Below are 17,329 nucleotides of genomic sequence, written 5' to 3' on the forward strand. Positions count from 1 at the left end.
TCCGAATAAAATGAACATTCCAGCTTCTCCGCTCCTCAATCCCCAACCGTTCAAGAGAAGAGGCCATCGATGCCTCTTTATTGGATGCAATCCCATACACGCTCGGAAAAGACAACTGAAGAGGAGACTCCCCACACCAATGATCAGTCCAAAGCTTCACTCTATCCCCCACCCCTACCTCAAAGTAAGTATTCTTGCTAAAATCCTCCCATCCCATGCGGATACTTCTCCACAATCCACACCCATGCGCCCCTCTACCTAGCTTGGACTTCCATCCCCCCCCATTCTTCCCCAAACTTGAGGGCTATGACCCTTCTCCAAAGCCTTGTCTCCTCAATCCCAAACCTCCATAACCACTTCCCTAGTAAAGCTTTATTAAAAGTAGTTAATTTCCTTACCCCTAACCCACCATTTTTCAAAGGTGCACACACCTTGTCCCATCCCACCAAATGAAACTTGGAGTCCCCCCACAAGAAATCCCTTTGCAACCTCTCAATTTTATTGGCTACATGCGTAGGGATGTTAAAAAGAGACAAATAATAAGTGGGTAGACTAGATAAAGTGCTTTTAAGCAACGTTAGTCTTCCACCTTTTGACAAATAAATCTTCTTCCAACCGGCCAACTTACGCTCAAAATTCTCCAAGATAGGATTCCAAACAGTAGGGGACTTGAAGGACGCCCCCAAAGGCATACCAAGATAGGTCATAGGCAAAGATCCAATCCGACATCCCAAAAGCTCTGCTAGGACATGGATATTAGGAACCTCCCCAATAGGAACCATCTCACTTTTCAGCACATTAACCTTTAAACCTGTCACTTCCTAGAAACAAAGAAGAAGCATCCGAATATAAAGAATCTGCTCTTCATCAGCATCGCAAAACAGAATCGTATCATCCGCAAACAATAGATGCGATACACAAACCCCTCCCCCCCGTCTACCGTGGGCCTTAAAGCCTCGAATTAAACCAGCCCCTTCAGCTCTTTGCATCATCTTACTGAGAACCTCCATCAAAACCAGAAACAACATGGGCGAAAGCGGGTCCCCTTGTCTTAATCCCCTCGAACTCCCAAAAAAATCAGCCGGAGACCCATTAAACAATACCGAGAATTGGGCTGTAGATATGCATGTGCGGATCCACCTACACCACCTCACCCCAAATCCCATTCTCTTCAACAAATCAAGAAGAGTCTCCCAGTTCACATGATCATAAGCTTTCTCAATATCTAATTTGCAGATAACCCATGGAATCTAACTTTTCACCCTACTATCTACATACTCATTAGCAATGAGAACTGAATCAAGAATCTGTCTACCACCCACAAAACTGTTCTGAGACTCAGATATCAACTGATCCAAAACCTCTTTCATGCGGTTTGCCAACCTTGGCCAAAATCTTGTAGACACTCCCCACCAAACTAATAGGTCTAAAATCTCGAATATTGGAAGCACCATTCTTCTTAGGGATTAAGGCTAAGAATGTTGCATTAAGAGATTTTTCAAACTTACTGTGTTGATAAAACTCTTCAAACACAGCTAAGACATCTCTTTCCACAATTCCCCAACAATGGTGATAAAAAGCCGAAGAGAAACCATCAGGACCTGGAGCTTTATCTCCTTCCATCTCTTTGACAACTCGAAGGACCTCCTCCTTTTCAAACCTCCGTTCAAGCCAATCCCTCTCCAACCCCTCTATCTGTAGCCATCTCGGATTAATTTTGTATTATAATAATAAAATAATTATCTTTGTTAGGTTATATTTTAATTTTGAGTTGATTTAAATAGACCAAAAGCTAAGCTTAAACCCAAACCCAACTAAAAGTTAAGCTTAAGCCCAAATCCAAAACAAAATTTTTCCCTCTTTTTATTTCATCCTGTATTTCCTCCCCTGTACCTGCCAATTGTCACATCAACTTCTCATCAAAGTCAAACAATCTTTATTTTATTTTCTTCTCTCTCTCTCTCTCTCCAAACTCCCACCGCACATTCATTCACTCTTTATTTTTACTTCTTCCTTTTGTTTGTTTCCTTCTTCTTTCTGCAGCACCATAACTCCCACCAGTTTTTATCACCTTCAATTTGTTCTTCTCAGTTCTCAAGTTGGTGTTTCTTGTTGCAAATCCGTGTCGGCACCATGTCGGAGAAGTGAAAAAAAAAAAACACACCGCTTGGACATCAGAGTCTGGTGAGTCTTACCCGTATCGGTGTTCGACACATGTTGGACACCGGTACTTTGCCAAAAATGTCGTGTCGGTGCAACCTAGACCACAAATCCATAGCAACTGAATCGTGAATAAATAGATGGTCAACTGATTCACCGTTACACTTGCACATATAACACCAATCCAATATCCAAACCTTTCTTTTATGTAAATTGTCAATCGTTAAGCATTTCTCTAGAGTAGCAGTCCAAACAAAGAACGCTACTCAAGAAGGAATCTTTTGCTTCCAAATACTTTTCCACGGAAAACAACAATCATTAGAGCCTACTAGAAGACTATAATAATTATTAACCATGAAACCCTTATTTCTATTTGGTTTCCTACACATCTTATTCTCACTGATCCTCGTTACTGTAGCACCATATATGGTATCCATGAAGCTCAACACAGCCTCTAATTCCCAAGCACGAACACTCCTAAAGAAACTTACATCCCAGAAAAGGACTCCATTAGTGGACTTCATAAGCTCCACCACACTTGCTTCTTTATCTCGGCAAAAACCGCCACACAAGTGGTGGTTTTTGAAGCTCCGGCTGAAAATGCTATCTTGACAATTGTGGGTGGTGTGGACAGTAGAGACCGTGGTATTAATGGGGAGAACAAGTTTAAGGAGAAAATTCTGGAACAAAACAAATTCAGATTTCCTTTGAATAATTTGAATTCAAAAGATGTTGATTTTGGAAAGGAGCGACAAATTAGGTTACGTTGGTTAGGGAAAGGTTTGATTGTGGAAGTGAATGACTGTGGAAAGAGGCAGGTATCTTGGGCTCGTTATAAGTGTGATAAGCAAGTTGTTAATTGGGTAGCACGGGGGCCAAATTCGCTCAGATTGATATTATGGGAATGGGCCCTTGGCCTTCAGAAGCCCATGCACCTCTATTGGGTAATTATAAGAGTTACTTAGGCCCAATTTTGACAAGCCCAAGTAACTTTGAAGCTAGCGAGTGTTCCAAGCATACCCAAAACAAACTCAGTCCAGTTCTTACGGGCCCAATTGTTGCTGCAGGGGTTAAGTTTTCATGTTCCTCTGGCTTGAGCTCAAAGATGAGTGACATGAGCTCTATGGTGCACCTCGTGGGCATAGTGCTTGTGCCTTTGCCACCAAGGAGGACGGCGATGGTTTTGATGGTCTCTTTGGTCACGGATTCTTCCTTATCGGTGTTGGAAGTCCCAGGCGAGAGTGGCTATGGCAGTCAGTTGAGTCCGAGTTGGCCTACCCAGTCATCCACCATGCCGATCTTGACAGCGGAAGTGGCCCAGGCATCCTTTGAGCCAAGATTGACATCCTTAGAGTCGATATCGGCTTTTTTCGAGCCGGCAGTGGCAATGGTGCAGTCACCTAGCGACCCAATGGAGTTAGCGGTGGTGAGTTCATCATCTCCGGTGGCGACAAAGGATGAGGATGAGGAATTTGTAGGTTCGGAGGTAATGGTTGCGGTACATGAGTCTTTTGATTTTAAGGAAGTACATCACTCTTGTCCCACTATTAGGGAATTGGTTGGAGATTTGGATAAATCATGGGGCAACTCCAACGAGTGGAAGTTACAATTGCGTGATGGTCGGCAAATAGTCCTCTGTCTCTATATTGATCTCTAGAGAGCATGTTGGATGGCTCAGTCACAGAGGGAGAAGCTGTAACAGGTAATGATTCTCTTGTTAATGAAGGTCAGATGTTTAGCTGGGCAAATGAATGTGATGAGTTAGTATATTCTTTGTCTGTTGTTATTGGGTTAGAGGATGAGATTTGGGAATTTGATGAGAGGTCGATGACTTGGGAGAGAGGTAGCGAGGCTCTAGTTGTGGTACCTTTGGCCATAGAAGTTCCCTTGGAGTTGGAGTATTGTTCTTTGAAGGAGTTTGGGTGTAAGAAGAAAGTTGATAGCAATCAATTATCACAATGGGTAATCAATCGGATTAAGGCTTTTAGAAAATCAGTGGGAAGTTCAGTGGAAGTTTTGAGGAGCAAATTACAGGATTGTTGTTAGCTATAGAGGGCAGGAAAAAGAATAAACAACATCATGTAGTAGGTGATAAAATGAAGCAGGTCAAACTGGGGCAGAAAGGTCAGCGGGAGTTGAAAAATTTATTGGTCTTTATGAATGTTGAGTATGGTTCAACTATACTAAGGAGTGCAAGTAAGGAGCGGGCTGTTGTGGTTCATCAATGAATTTGAAAATTATTTCTTGGAATGTTAGAGGGTTGAATGAGCAGGATAAAAGGTTGCGGGTTAGAAATCTGGTTAGGAAATAGGGGCCAAATGTTGTTTGTCCTCAAGAAACTAAAATGGAGTTGATAACTAGAGTTGTGATTTACATTTTGTGGGGTCGTAAACATGTTGATTGGTCTTACTTAGGCTCTTATGGAGCTTTTGAAGGGGTGTTAATGATGTGGGACACTGGTTGTGAATAAAGTGGAGGATGCAGTGGGGTGATTTTCGGTTTCTTGCAAACTTACAAGTGTCACATCAGTTTGTTTGGGCGTTTACTGGTGTTTATGGTCCTAATTCATTGAGAGACAAAAGGTTCTTATGGGAGGAATTATTTGGTTTGAGCAGCTAGTGGAATGTTCCATGGTGTGTGGATGGTGACTTTAATGTGGTAAGGTTTCCTTCCGAATGCTTTGGTTCTACTTCTTTTACTGCTGCTATGTAGGAGTTCTCTAATTTTATTTCTGAGCAAGGCCTCATTGATCTCCCATTACAAGGGGGATCTTTCACTTGGTCGGATTCTCGTGAAGTTGCTTCGAAGGCTAGGTTGGACAGATTTTTGTTTTCTGCAGATTGGGAGGATAATTTTCCAGTTGTTTCTCAACGACGGATGTCTAGGTTGTTATCTAATCACTTCCCGATTGTCCTTGAGGGTGGTTCTTTTCAGAGAGGTAGTAGGCCATTTAGATTTGAGAATATGTGGCTTAAGGATGAGGGTTTTGTGGCAAATCTAAATTACACTTGGTTAATTGGGCTAAGGTTTGTAAGCCGTTGCAGGTTAGGGGGTTAGGTATTAGACGATTGAGGAGTTTTAATTCTGCCTTGTTAGGAAAATGGTTGTGGAGGTATGGCATGGGACTGATGCTTTATGGAGGATGATTATAGAGGCAAAATATGAGAATGTTTGAGGTGGTTGCTGCACAAAAAAGGTGACAAGTGCTTATGGTGTTAGCTTGTGAAGATTCATTAGAAGTGGTTGGCTGAATTTTTCTAAATTCCTTCTGTATGATGTGGGGGATGGTACTAGAGTGAAGTTTTGGAAGCATGTGTGGTGTGGAGATCGTACTCGCCAAGAGGCTTTTCCGAAACTTTATTGTATTAGTAGGACAAAGGATTCTTTAGTAGCGGCGTTTATGTGTTGGTTTGGTGGAAGGATTCATTGAGATACTAAATTGTCATCCACCATAAGATTGGGAACAAGAATCTTTTGATCTGTTTATGGATATGGTCTACTCTTCGACTGTATGGGGGTTGGGTCCTGATAAGGTTTGTTGGAAGCTAGCAAGGAGTAGAGTTTTCAAGTTTAGAGGATTCCATCTTTCTTTCTACCCTCCTACTCTCTTATCCTTCCCTTGGAGAATGACATGGCAGTTGAAGGATCCTCCAAGGGTAACTTTCTTTTCATGGATTGCTTCCCTATGTAAGATTTTAACAATAGATAACCTTTGCAATAGACATGTGCTAATTCTTGATTGGTGCTATATGTGTAAAAGTTGTGGGGAGTCAGTGGATCATCTTTTGCTTTATTGCCCCATAGCTTGTGAGTTGTGGTCGTTAGTGCTCTGTTTGTTTTGAATCCACTGGGTTATGCCTCACAAGGTTATTGAGTTGTTTGAATCTTGGCTGGGTAAGTTTGGACGACATTGCAACATAGATTTTTGGAGACTTGTGCCTCATTTCTTGATATGGTGTATTTGGCGTGAAAGGAATGCTAGAAGGTTTGAGGGATGTGAACGTTTTGTGCTATAGATTAATTTTTTTTTTTTGCACACTCTCCTTGATTGGAGTGTGGATTTTTGTCATCTTTCTTGTTCTTCCCTTATTGTTTTACTTGATTGTTGTAATTTTGGTTCTTAATTTGTGCTCCTATAGTACATTCCCAATGTACTCGGGTTGGTTGTTTTCTTTTATTTAATAAAATTTTACGTTACCTATATATATATAAAAAAAAAAAAATAACTTCAGTTAGTTCCCTAAATTTGGCCATACATCTTTTGGCACCACAATGCATCGTTACGAAATTGGCCTAACATTTTTTCCAATCACTCAACACTAGTACTCATGGTGGATAAAATGTATATTGCCATATTACAAGAGAATGTGTTTCTAGAGGAAAAACTCATTTTGCATATCACAAAAAAATTTATATCTAGAATTAGTAAAGGTTATAAAGCAAAGAAGCACCCGTATTTTTCCCTTGAACAGTTGCAATGCCCTTGGAAACGCCCAAAACCTTTTCTAATCAATGAAGTTCTTGAAAATGTATAAAAGGGAAGCTGACAGGAAAACAAGTACATTGATATCAATGATTATAACCATAATGAAATTTTGAATCTCCCCTTCCCCTCCCCTAGGTGCCAAAACTTTCCTATAAAAAAAAGCAGATAAAGAAGTTTCTTATGACACATTCAATGCAAGAGAGATTAGGCAGCTCACATCTTTTGTGAATTTTTAAACCATTGAACCCTGAAGTTTAAATTTCTGAGCGAGTAGATTGGATCAGAGGACCTAACAAATAAATTTTTATGCTTGTGTATGCTTTGAGATGTTTAGAATTTCCATGAGCACAATCAAGCCATCAGTCATTAATGTTGCTCTCTCCCTCCCCTTTTCTCAAAAAGTCGACTTAGTAAATGGGTTCTTTGCAATATTTGGCAAATTGATAAGGCTTGATGAAATGGTGTTAAGTTCCAGTGAAGCTCACATGAGATTCCAGCGTGATTGAGATATTGCTTGAAAGGGACACATCTGCCACTTGAAAAAGGGATTAATATTGTCGAACATGGGATATGTATTTAGTAGTCTTGATTTATACTTATTTTAATTTTTAAATGTTAAAACACTGAAAACGTTCTTTGATGTCACTTCTTAGTGCCATTATCTTATTTACACCATAGATTCATTATCATTAATTTTGCTTTTCAATTATGCCACTGGTATTTATTAAAACTGCTGCATACTTTCCCTGGTAAAACTATTAATAACCATACAGCATTATTTTTCACTCTCAATTGTGCTTTTAGTAGACACAATCATTAAATTACTTAATGCATTATCTATTTTATCGAGCATCTTGCCTGTTAATAAATTGCAGGTCTTGAAAGCAGCTTCACTTCTAGTTTCTTTCTAAAGTCCATTACCATCTACCCAATAAAATCATGTGCAGGATTCAGTACAGAAAGGTGGCCTCTGAGCATATCTGGTATTGCATTTTGGACATTATAAGTATTATTTTTTTGATGAAGTATGTGTGATACATCATTAATTTCTTCATCTTAATAATAGGTTCGACTGACGGGGCTGTGATTTTATTAGTTTTGTTGTAGTATGGTAGCCATTTGTGGTTTACACATTTCATGTTCTTGTGCTTGGATGAATATGTAACACATCATTAATTTATTTGGGATATAATGGAGCATTGTATACATCAAAGGTCAAATGCCAAATAACATATCAGCGATAATATGATTTTATTTCCAGTTGTATGTCAATTATATTAAAAGGTTATTTAGGGCCTACTAGGAATCATGCAGTTTGGAACTTCTGTTCAGATTAGCAACAACAGAACATGCCATAGAAAATGATTTTTACTTCCGTTGTTTTGTACTTTTTCCCCCTGGATAAATAAATAATTTCATTGGAAAGGAAAATAGAAGCCTAAGCTCATGTTTAAAGACTTACAAGGAGTGATCTAAAGCAAACATAAGTAATAGGTAGTCTAGAAGCAATTGCAGTTGGAATAGAGTAGGCTAGTTCATAAATAATTTCCTAAGTCAACTGGTAATTGTGAATGACTTCTCTAGCATGGATTTCCATGTGAAATGTAAACTTTTAAGGAAGTTTCCAGGAAAGCTCTTTATGTATTTTCTTTCTCTTTATGTGTAATTCCGCTTTCCTCAATTTGTTGCTTCCATTCCATTCTAGAGGCACATGAATAGGTGGTTTTGCCAACATTTTTGGTAAGGCTATAACTCGATGAGATAGAATGCGATCCAAATTTTATATTTGTCCACAAGGTAATAGTGGAAAAGGGAAAAGTCAAAAGGTTGTTTGCTATCTTTACTGACTAGTGTCTATTTGACCTCATTCCAGAACTCTGAAGAGTATTAAATACTTGTCTTCAGAATAGCCCTCAAAATCCTTCATGATTTGAAGTTGCAAGCGGCCTAGGATTTGACCTAATACAATAAATAGAATAATATAGTTCGGCAGATTTATTCAGTCAGAATCTTATTTTATTTTAAAACCAAACGATTATTTAAATACAATTTCAGCGACTTCTTCCCATTCTTTTATAGGTGCAATGTCTCTGTGATGTTGGACAAACCAAACTTTGTAACAATAAAATTAAACAATAGGAAAAATAAGGATAGAACCTAGGAGTTAGCACCTAAACTTGTTTGGAGTATGCATCAAGCGAGGAAAAAACTAATTCTAACGTAGCATACTAAAACATAATTCTAATTGACGTCGGAAACTCTAATTTGCTAATTGCAAAAATAACCTTGCTTCTGAAAATTAAAATACTAATAATCTAATAAACTACTAGGACCATTTACTTAAAAAAAAAAAACTACTAGGTACAAAAATAAAATTATACATGGCCAATAAAAATACAATTGACTGGCAAAATAAAATAGAACTAAATTCAAATAAAAAATTTATTTCTCTTCCTGCATCACTGTGTGTGTGTGTGTGTATAATTACTCTGTTTGAGATGCAGGAAATTAAGTTTTTTTTTTTTAGTCATCTGAAATCTAAGTGGCATGTGTTCTCTGATACTCTTTGATAATATTTGATAGTTGTCTTGTATCAGATATTTCAAAATACTAATTATATATCTGTGAATTTTGAACAGGTCTGAGATACGATCATGAGTGGCTTCTTAAAAGCCTAACTGGCGAAATTCTTACCCAGAAGAAGGTGAAATTTTTCTTTAAATAAGTACACTTTTTGTTTTTGTTTGTTTGTTTGTTTATGGCAGGCTTTGTGTTAAATTTCTATGATGTTTCACTAGTGGGATATGCATTAGTGACTAAAGACAACAGGAATTATGTCTTGTTTTCGAGGAAAATTTTAAAGTCCAAATCTTCTGACAAGCCAATGTTCTCTTAATTCTGAACTGCCTTAAACCTCCTTTAATGTATCTTAAGAACCATAATTGTTGGCAACAATTATATTTATGCTGTAATAGTTGTTAATTTTTTTATGTATTTGCTAAGAGTGTCTTAGGGAGGTTCTTTCACTATTTTGTTATGGAAAGCTAGCAAATTGACAAAAAAGAGATCACCTAAAATTTATTTCTACGTTTTGGGGGGTAAACTTAGAAAAAATCTGAGTCAGAGAAATGACATGCCCCCCACCTCATTCTTGGGTCTTTATGATCTATGTACTGAATTTGTTGTTAGGTCTACCTGTTCCATCAATAGGTTTGTCTTTTGTTTCCCAAGATTATTATGCCATAGCTATTACACTTAAGTTCATGGAGAGGCTGTCTTTCATCTTTATGCTTATTCCACTTATCTGCTAAAATTATTGACCTAGTTTTAGATGAAAGATTTTATTTTTGTTTGATATTGTATCTGGGTTGAGTTTGTTTCTACATATTCTTTCCATTTTTGGAGTGTTTAGTAGCCATACTCTTACTCATTTCTTGTCATGTCAACATGGGTATGCGAGGGTAAAGTTAAAGGTCTAGGTAACATAAATTATGCTATTATGTATGTAAGTGTTATTTGGGAGTAACTGTTGTTTGACATGTGTCAATTACTTAAAAATAAACAGATAATGATTTGTTAGATAAACATATCTTCATTCTTCATTGTTTAATATTTTAATTTTTAATTGGAATGACTTGATTTTGTAGCTGCCTGAAATGTGCCTTATCAGTACTTCCATTGACCTCCATCGGGGAATAATGTTTGTTGAGTCACCACGTTGCAAAGAGGGACTGCAGATCAACCTTAAATCAGACTTACAAAGTGGTGGTAGAGAAGAAGTTGATTTATATGGCCAGAGGTGAGATAAGATATCCATGCTAATTATCTTCATTCAGCTATCAAAGAAAAATAAAATCTTTCCTTGGGTTGCTCAGAAATAAAACTGATTTAACTTGGTTGGACTATCATTGCTGCCTATACCAGTTAGCATAAGATAAGGGTCATAAGATAAGTATTTGGAAGCAGAAGATTCCTTCTAGTGAAGCTTTCTTTGTTTGGACTGCTGCCTTAGGGAAATGCTTGACGATTAATAATTTACGAAAAAGGAAGGTGTAGATTTTGGACTGGTGCTACATGTGCAAGAGAAATAGTGAATCGGTTGACCATCTCTTCCTTCATTGTCCTATTGCTATGGATCTATGGTCTATGGTTTTGGGTTTATTTGGAGTAACTTGGGTTATGCCGCATACTGTTTTGGGGTTGTTAGGGTGTTGGCAAGGCAGTTTTGGTCGTCATCGAAATGGTTATATTTGGTCCATCGTTTCTCATTGCTTAATGTGGTGTCTTTGAGGGAGAGAAATAGTAGATGTTTTGAAGATATTGAGCGATCTATTCCGGACCTTAAGCTATGCTTTTTTAGAACTTTAGTGGATTGGTTGTTTGCTTTGCAAAAACAATCATTCCCTTCTTTTATTGATTTCCTAGACTCTTGCAATTTTTGTATTTGATTTCTTGACCCCTTGTACACTCCCTGTGTACTAGGGTGTTCTTTTTTGATATTAATAAACCTTATTACTTATCAAAAAAAGGGTCATAACTCAAGCAACAATAATGTTGATGAGGACGATGACAACTATGAACAATATGTCTATGGAACCATTGCTGAAAAATAAGTTGGCAACAATACCTAGCATAGGATTTAATGATATGTTAGGCAAATTGGAATAAACATGAAAAGCTTGGTCACTTTTTTGATCCTGTCTGCTGTAACCTTAAATATTGCGCATCTAGATATTAGTAAGTTTTACTATTGTGAGAGATATTTAGTTTTACACACACACACACACACACACATATAAGTAACTGAGAGATATCTAGATTTAAGCTACTTTACCAGGATGTGCTTTGTTACCAATTTATACACATTTGACAACATTATTTAAGAAATGATTTTTAATGGCTTATATTGCCAGTTGTACCTGACCTGACTAGGTCTTTTAAAGGACAGTGATGATTTCCTGATAATCCTAGTCAAGAGAAAGGCTTCTTGAGTGAGCTGGTTTGAGTTCTGTATTTGAGCCAATTTGAAAATGTCCACCACATTAAAATTAACAAAGTCCAAAGCTAATCCTAGTTTTTCTCTTCTATTTTCTTTTTAGTTTTTGTTACTTTTTCTTTAACTTTTATTACAATATCTACCCCTCCCCCCTTTCTGAAAAAAACCATTTTGAAAAAATGATCTACTAGTTGGCTTTCTGAAAGTTGGATTGGAACTAATTAATGTGCAATCCAAGGAGAGGTTGAAATTGGAGAAGTGATGTTCCCAGATGTTCAAACTTTCAATGTAAAATTATCATTGTGTGGTGTTTTATAGTGAAATTTCATAGCTCATCATATCTGTTGTCTATCTTTAGAAAAAAAAGCTTGCAATCTGAGTTTGATTTTGCTCTCTCTTGCTGAGGCCAAAAGATTTGGCTGAGGAATAAGCAAACGATATTTTGTTGCCTAGTGCCTAGTACTATTATAGTGAGAATGTTTCTTTATACATGTGATTGACTATCAAAAACCTTGAATTGCCTCAGTAGCAAGGTGGCACTCTACATGGCATACAACTTGGATATTACAAACATTTGAAATTCTTATCGAATATTTTATGATTGCTATGAAGCATACTTACAACAGCCTTTGGATCAGCTTATAGGAACCTTGGTGATAAATTTTGCTTCACTGTCGTGATAAGGGTCAGAAATGTAAACTTTGGAAGGATACTAAATAAAAATAATAATTTTCAGTTATGCATGGGTGTGTGCTTATACCTCAGAGACAGTGGAAAACACTAGTTTTGAACTGGATAGAAGATACACTTCTAAGTTCTAATTTGTTTACCAAATTATTTTACATATGACTAACACTGTAAACAAGCAAGAAAATGTAAATGTTAAACAACTTATTGATGCTGCAATAATTAAACATCTATCTGATGTACATAAATAAATAGACATTTATTTAATAGAAATACAATGGGTAGTATAATATAGGCCTATCCACGGGTTGGTCCGGGTTGGGTTTGTGCCCAACCTAGAACCGACACGACCACTTCGGGTCTCCAAAATCTAGACTCACCACTGACCCGTAAGATGAGTTGGTTGAGTTCAAGCGTGTTGGATATCAGTTGGTGTTGGTCAGTGCTTAGTCAGACTCGAGGAAGAAGAAAATAGCCGAAATGTGTTGGAAATAGCTGAAATCCGGTCGGAACTGGCTGAAATCTGCCAGATCTGGCTGACACATGGCTGGATCTAGTGAGATTTCTAAAAGAACTTTCCGGATCTCAAAGAGATCTCAACGAGATCTGGCCGGATCTTAATGGATTTGTCGAGATCTTGACGAGATCTTGCCAGATCTCGACATATCTAGCAACAAATGATAAAAAATTCCTCATACTTTCGAAAATCAACGTGTTTTTGATATATAGGTCGGTCAGATCGGTTGGAATCGGATTTTGAAGAGTAGACTCGTCAATTGACCCGCCAGTCTTGGTTGCTAAGGCTGAGACCCACTGACGACTATTACCGGTGTCGGGTCGGTTAGTTTTTGGGTATGGATCGGACGGTTGTGTTGGGTTGGTTAGTTACAGGTTCCAATGGACAGCCCTAGAATAATATTACAAACACCCAACTAAGTACATTGATCCTTATTTGCACTTATCAAAAAATAATTTATAGGAAAGATGAGATGGAGAAGGAAAAATTTTGAAATAGCAAAGAGACTGCAATTGTACGACATTGATTTGATGTGCAGTATTGGCGGCTACATAGAGATTAGGTCCACTTTACAAAATTCTAGATTTTGAATTCATAACCTTTCCCAAAACTAACTAAAATTTTTCTGTTTACTTTCACCACAGTATTAGGGTTTAACATGTTGAAACTTCAGATTTTCCCATCTAAGGGTGTGTTTGGATACCGCTTATTTTGCTGAAAACTGAAAACAATAAAAAAGTTATTGTTCATGCGCGGGATACTGTTCATTTGCCTATTTGCACTGTTCATGTCCCATGAAAAGTGCAATAGGCACTGGTTAAAAAAAAAAAAAAAAAAAAACAGCTGAAACGCAAAACGTAAAACGCACCTGCACAATCCAAACGCTACCTAAGTTTAAAACCAAAAAAGGGGAAATAAGTAGGAAGGTATGATTGTACATTTGTTCTTTACTACTTAAATTTTAAAATATACTAGAAAATATCACATATATTTCTGAAACTTGGATTGAAAATTTCTTTTAGTCTTTACACATCCTCTTCATCATGTTTAGCTTCCAAGGTTATGACTAATTGTTATTTGTTGGTTAGATATGAAGCCCAGGGTTATTCCAATGAAGTCAACAATTGGTTTAGCCTTGCCATTGGTCGAACTTGCTGTTTGCTACGGTATTCAATGTCCAATGATTACTTGCTCTTGAATAAGTGTAAAAATGGGGGAATGCGTAGAGATATGCAGAGCAGAGTGACCTTTGCCAATGAAGCTCAGTTCTTATTAATATCTGAGGAGAGCGTATCTGACCTCAATAAAAGAATAAGCTCAAGTATGTCCTTGTACTGTGTTCACTTATGAATAAGTTACTGAAATTAGTTAATTTCCAGTTCTGTTTGAAAGTGCTGCTTTCTTTTTAGGCTACACATTTGATACTGAAAATATATTTGAAGATGTGTAATAATACTTGGACCTTCCCTTAGCAATATTATGTTAGTCGTTTAATTAAAAAACACTGCACCTTGACCTTTATAGAGCATCAAACCTCTTAATATAATTAAAAGGTATACCAATACCTTAATTGTTGGTTAGGACCCAGCCAAGAGGTCAGTTATTGAGGGCTTGTTTTAGTCAAAAGTTGGCTTACCAGAAAACATATTTTGATGCAGTGAAACAAGTTTTATATTAGCCAATTTCAAATCATTCCTTTAAAGTAAATAAAATAAGATAAATATAAATAATTGAGCCATAGAAAATTTTTTCATAGCTGGACCGTTTTCCCCTTTGGCTATCATTCCAAGTTTTGTACTTATGGTGGTCCATGGTTGGGAATCTTTTTGAATTGTATGTAAACTATTAATTTATCGTAGCAGATGTACAGACGGGTGCTTTCAAAATGCCAGTTCAAATCAATCCAATGAGATTTCGACCTAACCTTGTCATATCTGGTGGTGAACCATATGTGGAAGATGAATGGAGTAATCTTAAAATTGGAAATAAGTATTTTACGGTAAGCTCTCCTAACTTTGAATAGGAATAGTAGTGGCTTTTATACTGTATCAGACAGAGAAGAACATGAATAGATTATTTTTGACATTACGAGACTGTAACCTCATGATGATGTACATCTCTAGAGCTGTGGTGGGATCTTCCAAAACTTATTCACTTATAACTTTTGTAATGCTTACTGCTGACATCATCACAAAATGTTTACATCTCTTTCGACTGTTATTGTAGATTTGCTAGAATTCTACCATAACCTTTTGACTTCATAATATTTGTTGCACACATCACTGCACAAGATGATACAATCCACTCCTATTGGTTGATGCTCTCATCATTACAAATTTATGCAAAGCCTTTCAAATGTTATTTGTAGATTATATTTTCTCCTGAATTTCTCATTCTTCTAGCAGGAATACAGGCAATGATCGAGGAAGCGAAGATAGTCCTTTTGGTGTTGATTTTTTGAACACTTAATGCATTGACTGTATAAAATCAAGTTTTTGTTACTATAAAACCATTTACTCTCTAGGGGTGGGTCCAGAAGGCCTCACCTTGCTGAGGTTACACATCATAAAAATGAAAAAAACCATTTAATGCCTCATAAGGGAAAAATAAATAAATTTAATGCTGATTATATATCATTATTTCTTAAATGAATGTTGAAACTTTATACAGCCAAAATAATTGCATTTAAAATTGTGTATACCTTAGTGGCCAAAAAAATATCTGCATGCGGACCTTGTGTGCACTTTTTTAGATAGATCAACCTTACATGGTCATCTCTACTTTCTTGTTCAGTCATTGGGTGGATGCAACCGTTGCCAGATGATCAATATTGTTCACACAGCTGGAAGAGTGCAGAAGTCAAATGAACCTTTGGCTACTTTAGCATCATATAGAAGATCGAAGGTCAGCCAAAGTATACTTATATGAAATTTGATACTTTGTTGATTGATTCTGTTCTTAGTGTATGTAACATTGAACTTACATGGAATCAGGGGAAGATTTTATTTGGGATACTTCTGAGATTACATGAGACCAACGATGAAGTAGAGCAGGAAACTGATTCTTGGCTTCAAGCAGGACAAGAAATACATCCAAATTTCTTTTAGCTTTGAGGAATAAGCATGAGAAGTGTTATCTTTACATCAGGACAATGGAATTAAAGATTGTTTGGCACTTTATAAAGCATTCACAAATATCTTTTATTTCTACTAACAAATGTCCCAAAATCAAGATACCCAGAAAAAGGCAATTACAACTTATTGGACCTCTACAGAATTCTTTCAGATAATACTCAATTCTTTCTTAAGCAAGTTGCAGCCTCCCAGAAGAATGGGATAAAAAATAATTCTGTGAAATTCCACAGTTCAAGAGCGGCTATAGTTTCATAAATGTTTGTACAATAATTCTTCTTTTTTTTTGATTGATCCTGTATGATCAAATAAAATAAGTTTGTAAGTTACTTCATGAATGCTCCAATTTTCATTGAGCTTTTATATGTGGAAGGATCCCTCAGCCCTCTTTATAGTATGATTTGAACCATTACAGCCAAATCTTTTTGGCAGGCTTCCTTGTACTGAAAAATGATGACAACAGTTATAATTATTATTGATAAAATAAAATTAATTATTTTCTGTAATTTCTGGTCTCATTAGAGGGAATTCAATACTTTTCATCTGACTGCAAAAGCTTGCTGTATTGATGTAACTGACAACCTAGAGCTTCCTTTCATCCATTTCTTGAGACATTTTGAACTATCGGACAGATATATTATTACTGATTGTGTTTTATCAGTTTGGCCTTCTAAATGGCAACTCTTGCAATAACTCAGTGAAAAGGTGAAAACTTTGAGATTTAATTTTTTTTAAGTTTTAGAATAAATTGAAAATCTGGATAGTAAATTGGTGTCATCTTTCTATTTATTAAATCTATCCCTATTTAATTGTAGAATTAAAAAAAAAAAAAACAATAACGACAACAAATTAAGAGTTTAAAATGTTAATGTTAACTGATGCTTCCTGCAAACAACTCTCACTACAATTCAATTTCCCAGTGCTAATTAGATCTTTATGCCTCTGTTATTTTTTCTGTTTCATGATGTTTCCTACTGCAGTGTAGTATCATATTTCCCGTTGTGTTGGTTTTCCTTTCCTCCATTGCCATAATTGAAACAGTGACATTGTTATAGCATTACAGGTATCAACACTGACCAAGCTTTGTTTTTGGTACTTCTGATAAAAGATGTCATTGGTTGTTATCAAGAAGGGAAACTATTAAATTCTAATAGTTTTCTTTATATGATAATTGCTCTCTCTCTCTCTCTCTCACTCTCTCTCTATATATATATATATATATATATATATATAAGAAACTTGAATCTGGACCTTTCGGAAGCAATATTAATTAATGGTCTTAAGTAAAGTGAAATATGCAAGGGAATATTTTCTTTGCTGTATGACTGGCAAGCTAAGGTGGTTGATACATA

The 17,329-nt window shown here is 36.5% G+C and overlaps 1 protein-coding gene across 3 annotated transcripts in view; it reads left to right on the forward strand.

Moving 5' to 3' along the window:
* The window catches only part of LOC142615804 (molybdenum cofactor sulfurase), a 38,994-nt gene extending 22,621 nt beyond the window's left edge, over positions 1-16,373 (forward strand). The window contains exons 16-22 of one of the 3 annotated variants that reach the window (XM_075788640.1): positions 7,522-7,629; positions 9,286-9,350; positions 10,294-10,445; positions 13,935-14,167; positions 14,706-14,845; positions 15,640-15,750; positions 15,840-16,373. In XM_075788640.1, the coding sequence (XP_075644755.1) occupies positions 7,522-7,629; positions 9,286-9,350; positions 10,294-10,445; positions 13,935-14,167; positions 14,706-14,845; positions 15,640-15,750; positions 15,840-15,953 (923 nt within the window). In that variant the 3' untranslated portion in view covers positions 15,954-16,373. The remainder of the gene's footprint in view (positions 1-7,521; positions 7,630-9,285; positions 9,351-10,293; positions 10,446-13,934; positions 14,168-14,705; positions 14,846-15,639; positions 15,751-15,839) is intronic. The other 2 variants (XM_075788641.1, XM_075788642.1) reach the window with 2 other exon arrangements.
* The last annotated feature ends 956 nt before the right edge of the window (positions 16,374-17,329 follow it).

Source organism: Castanea sativa, chromosome 11 (genome assembly GCF_040712315.1).
Source record: "Castanea sativa cultivar Marrone di Chiusa Pesio chromosome 11, ASM4071231v1".
In the NCBI taxonomy this organism is placed as follows: Eukaryota; Viridiplantae; Streptophyta; class Magnoliopsida; order Fagales; family Fagaceae; genus Castanea; species Castanea sativa.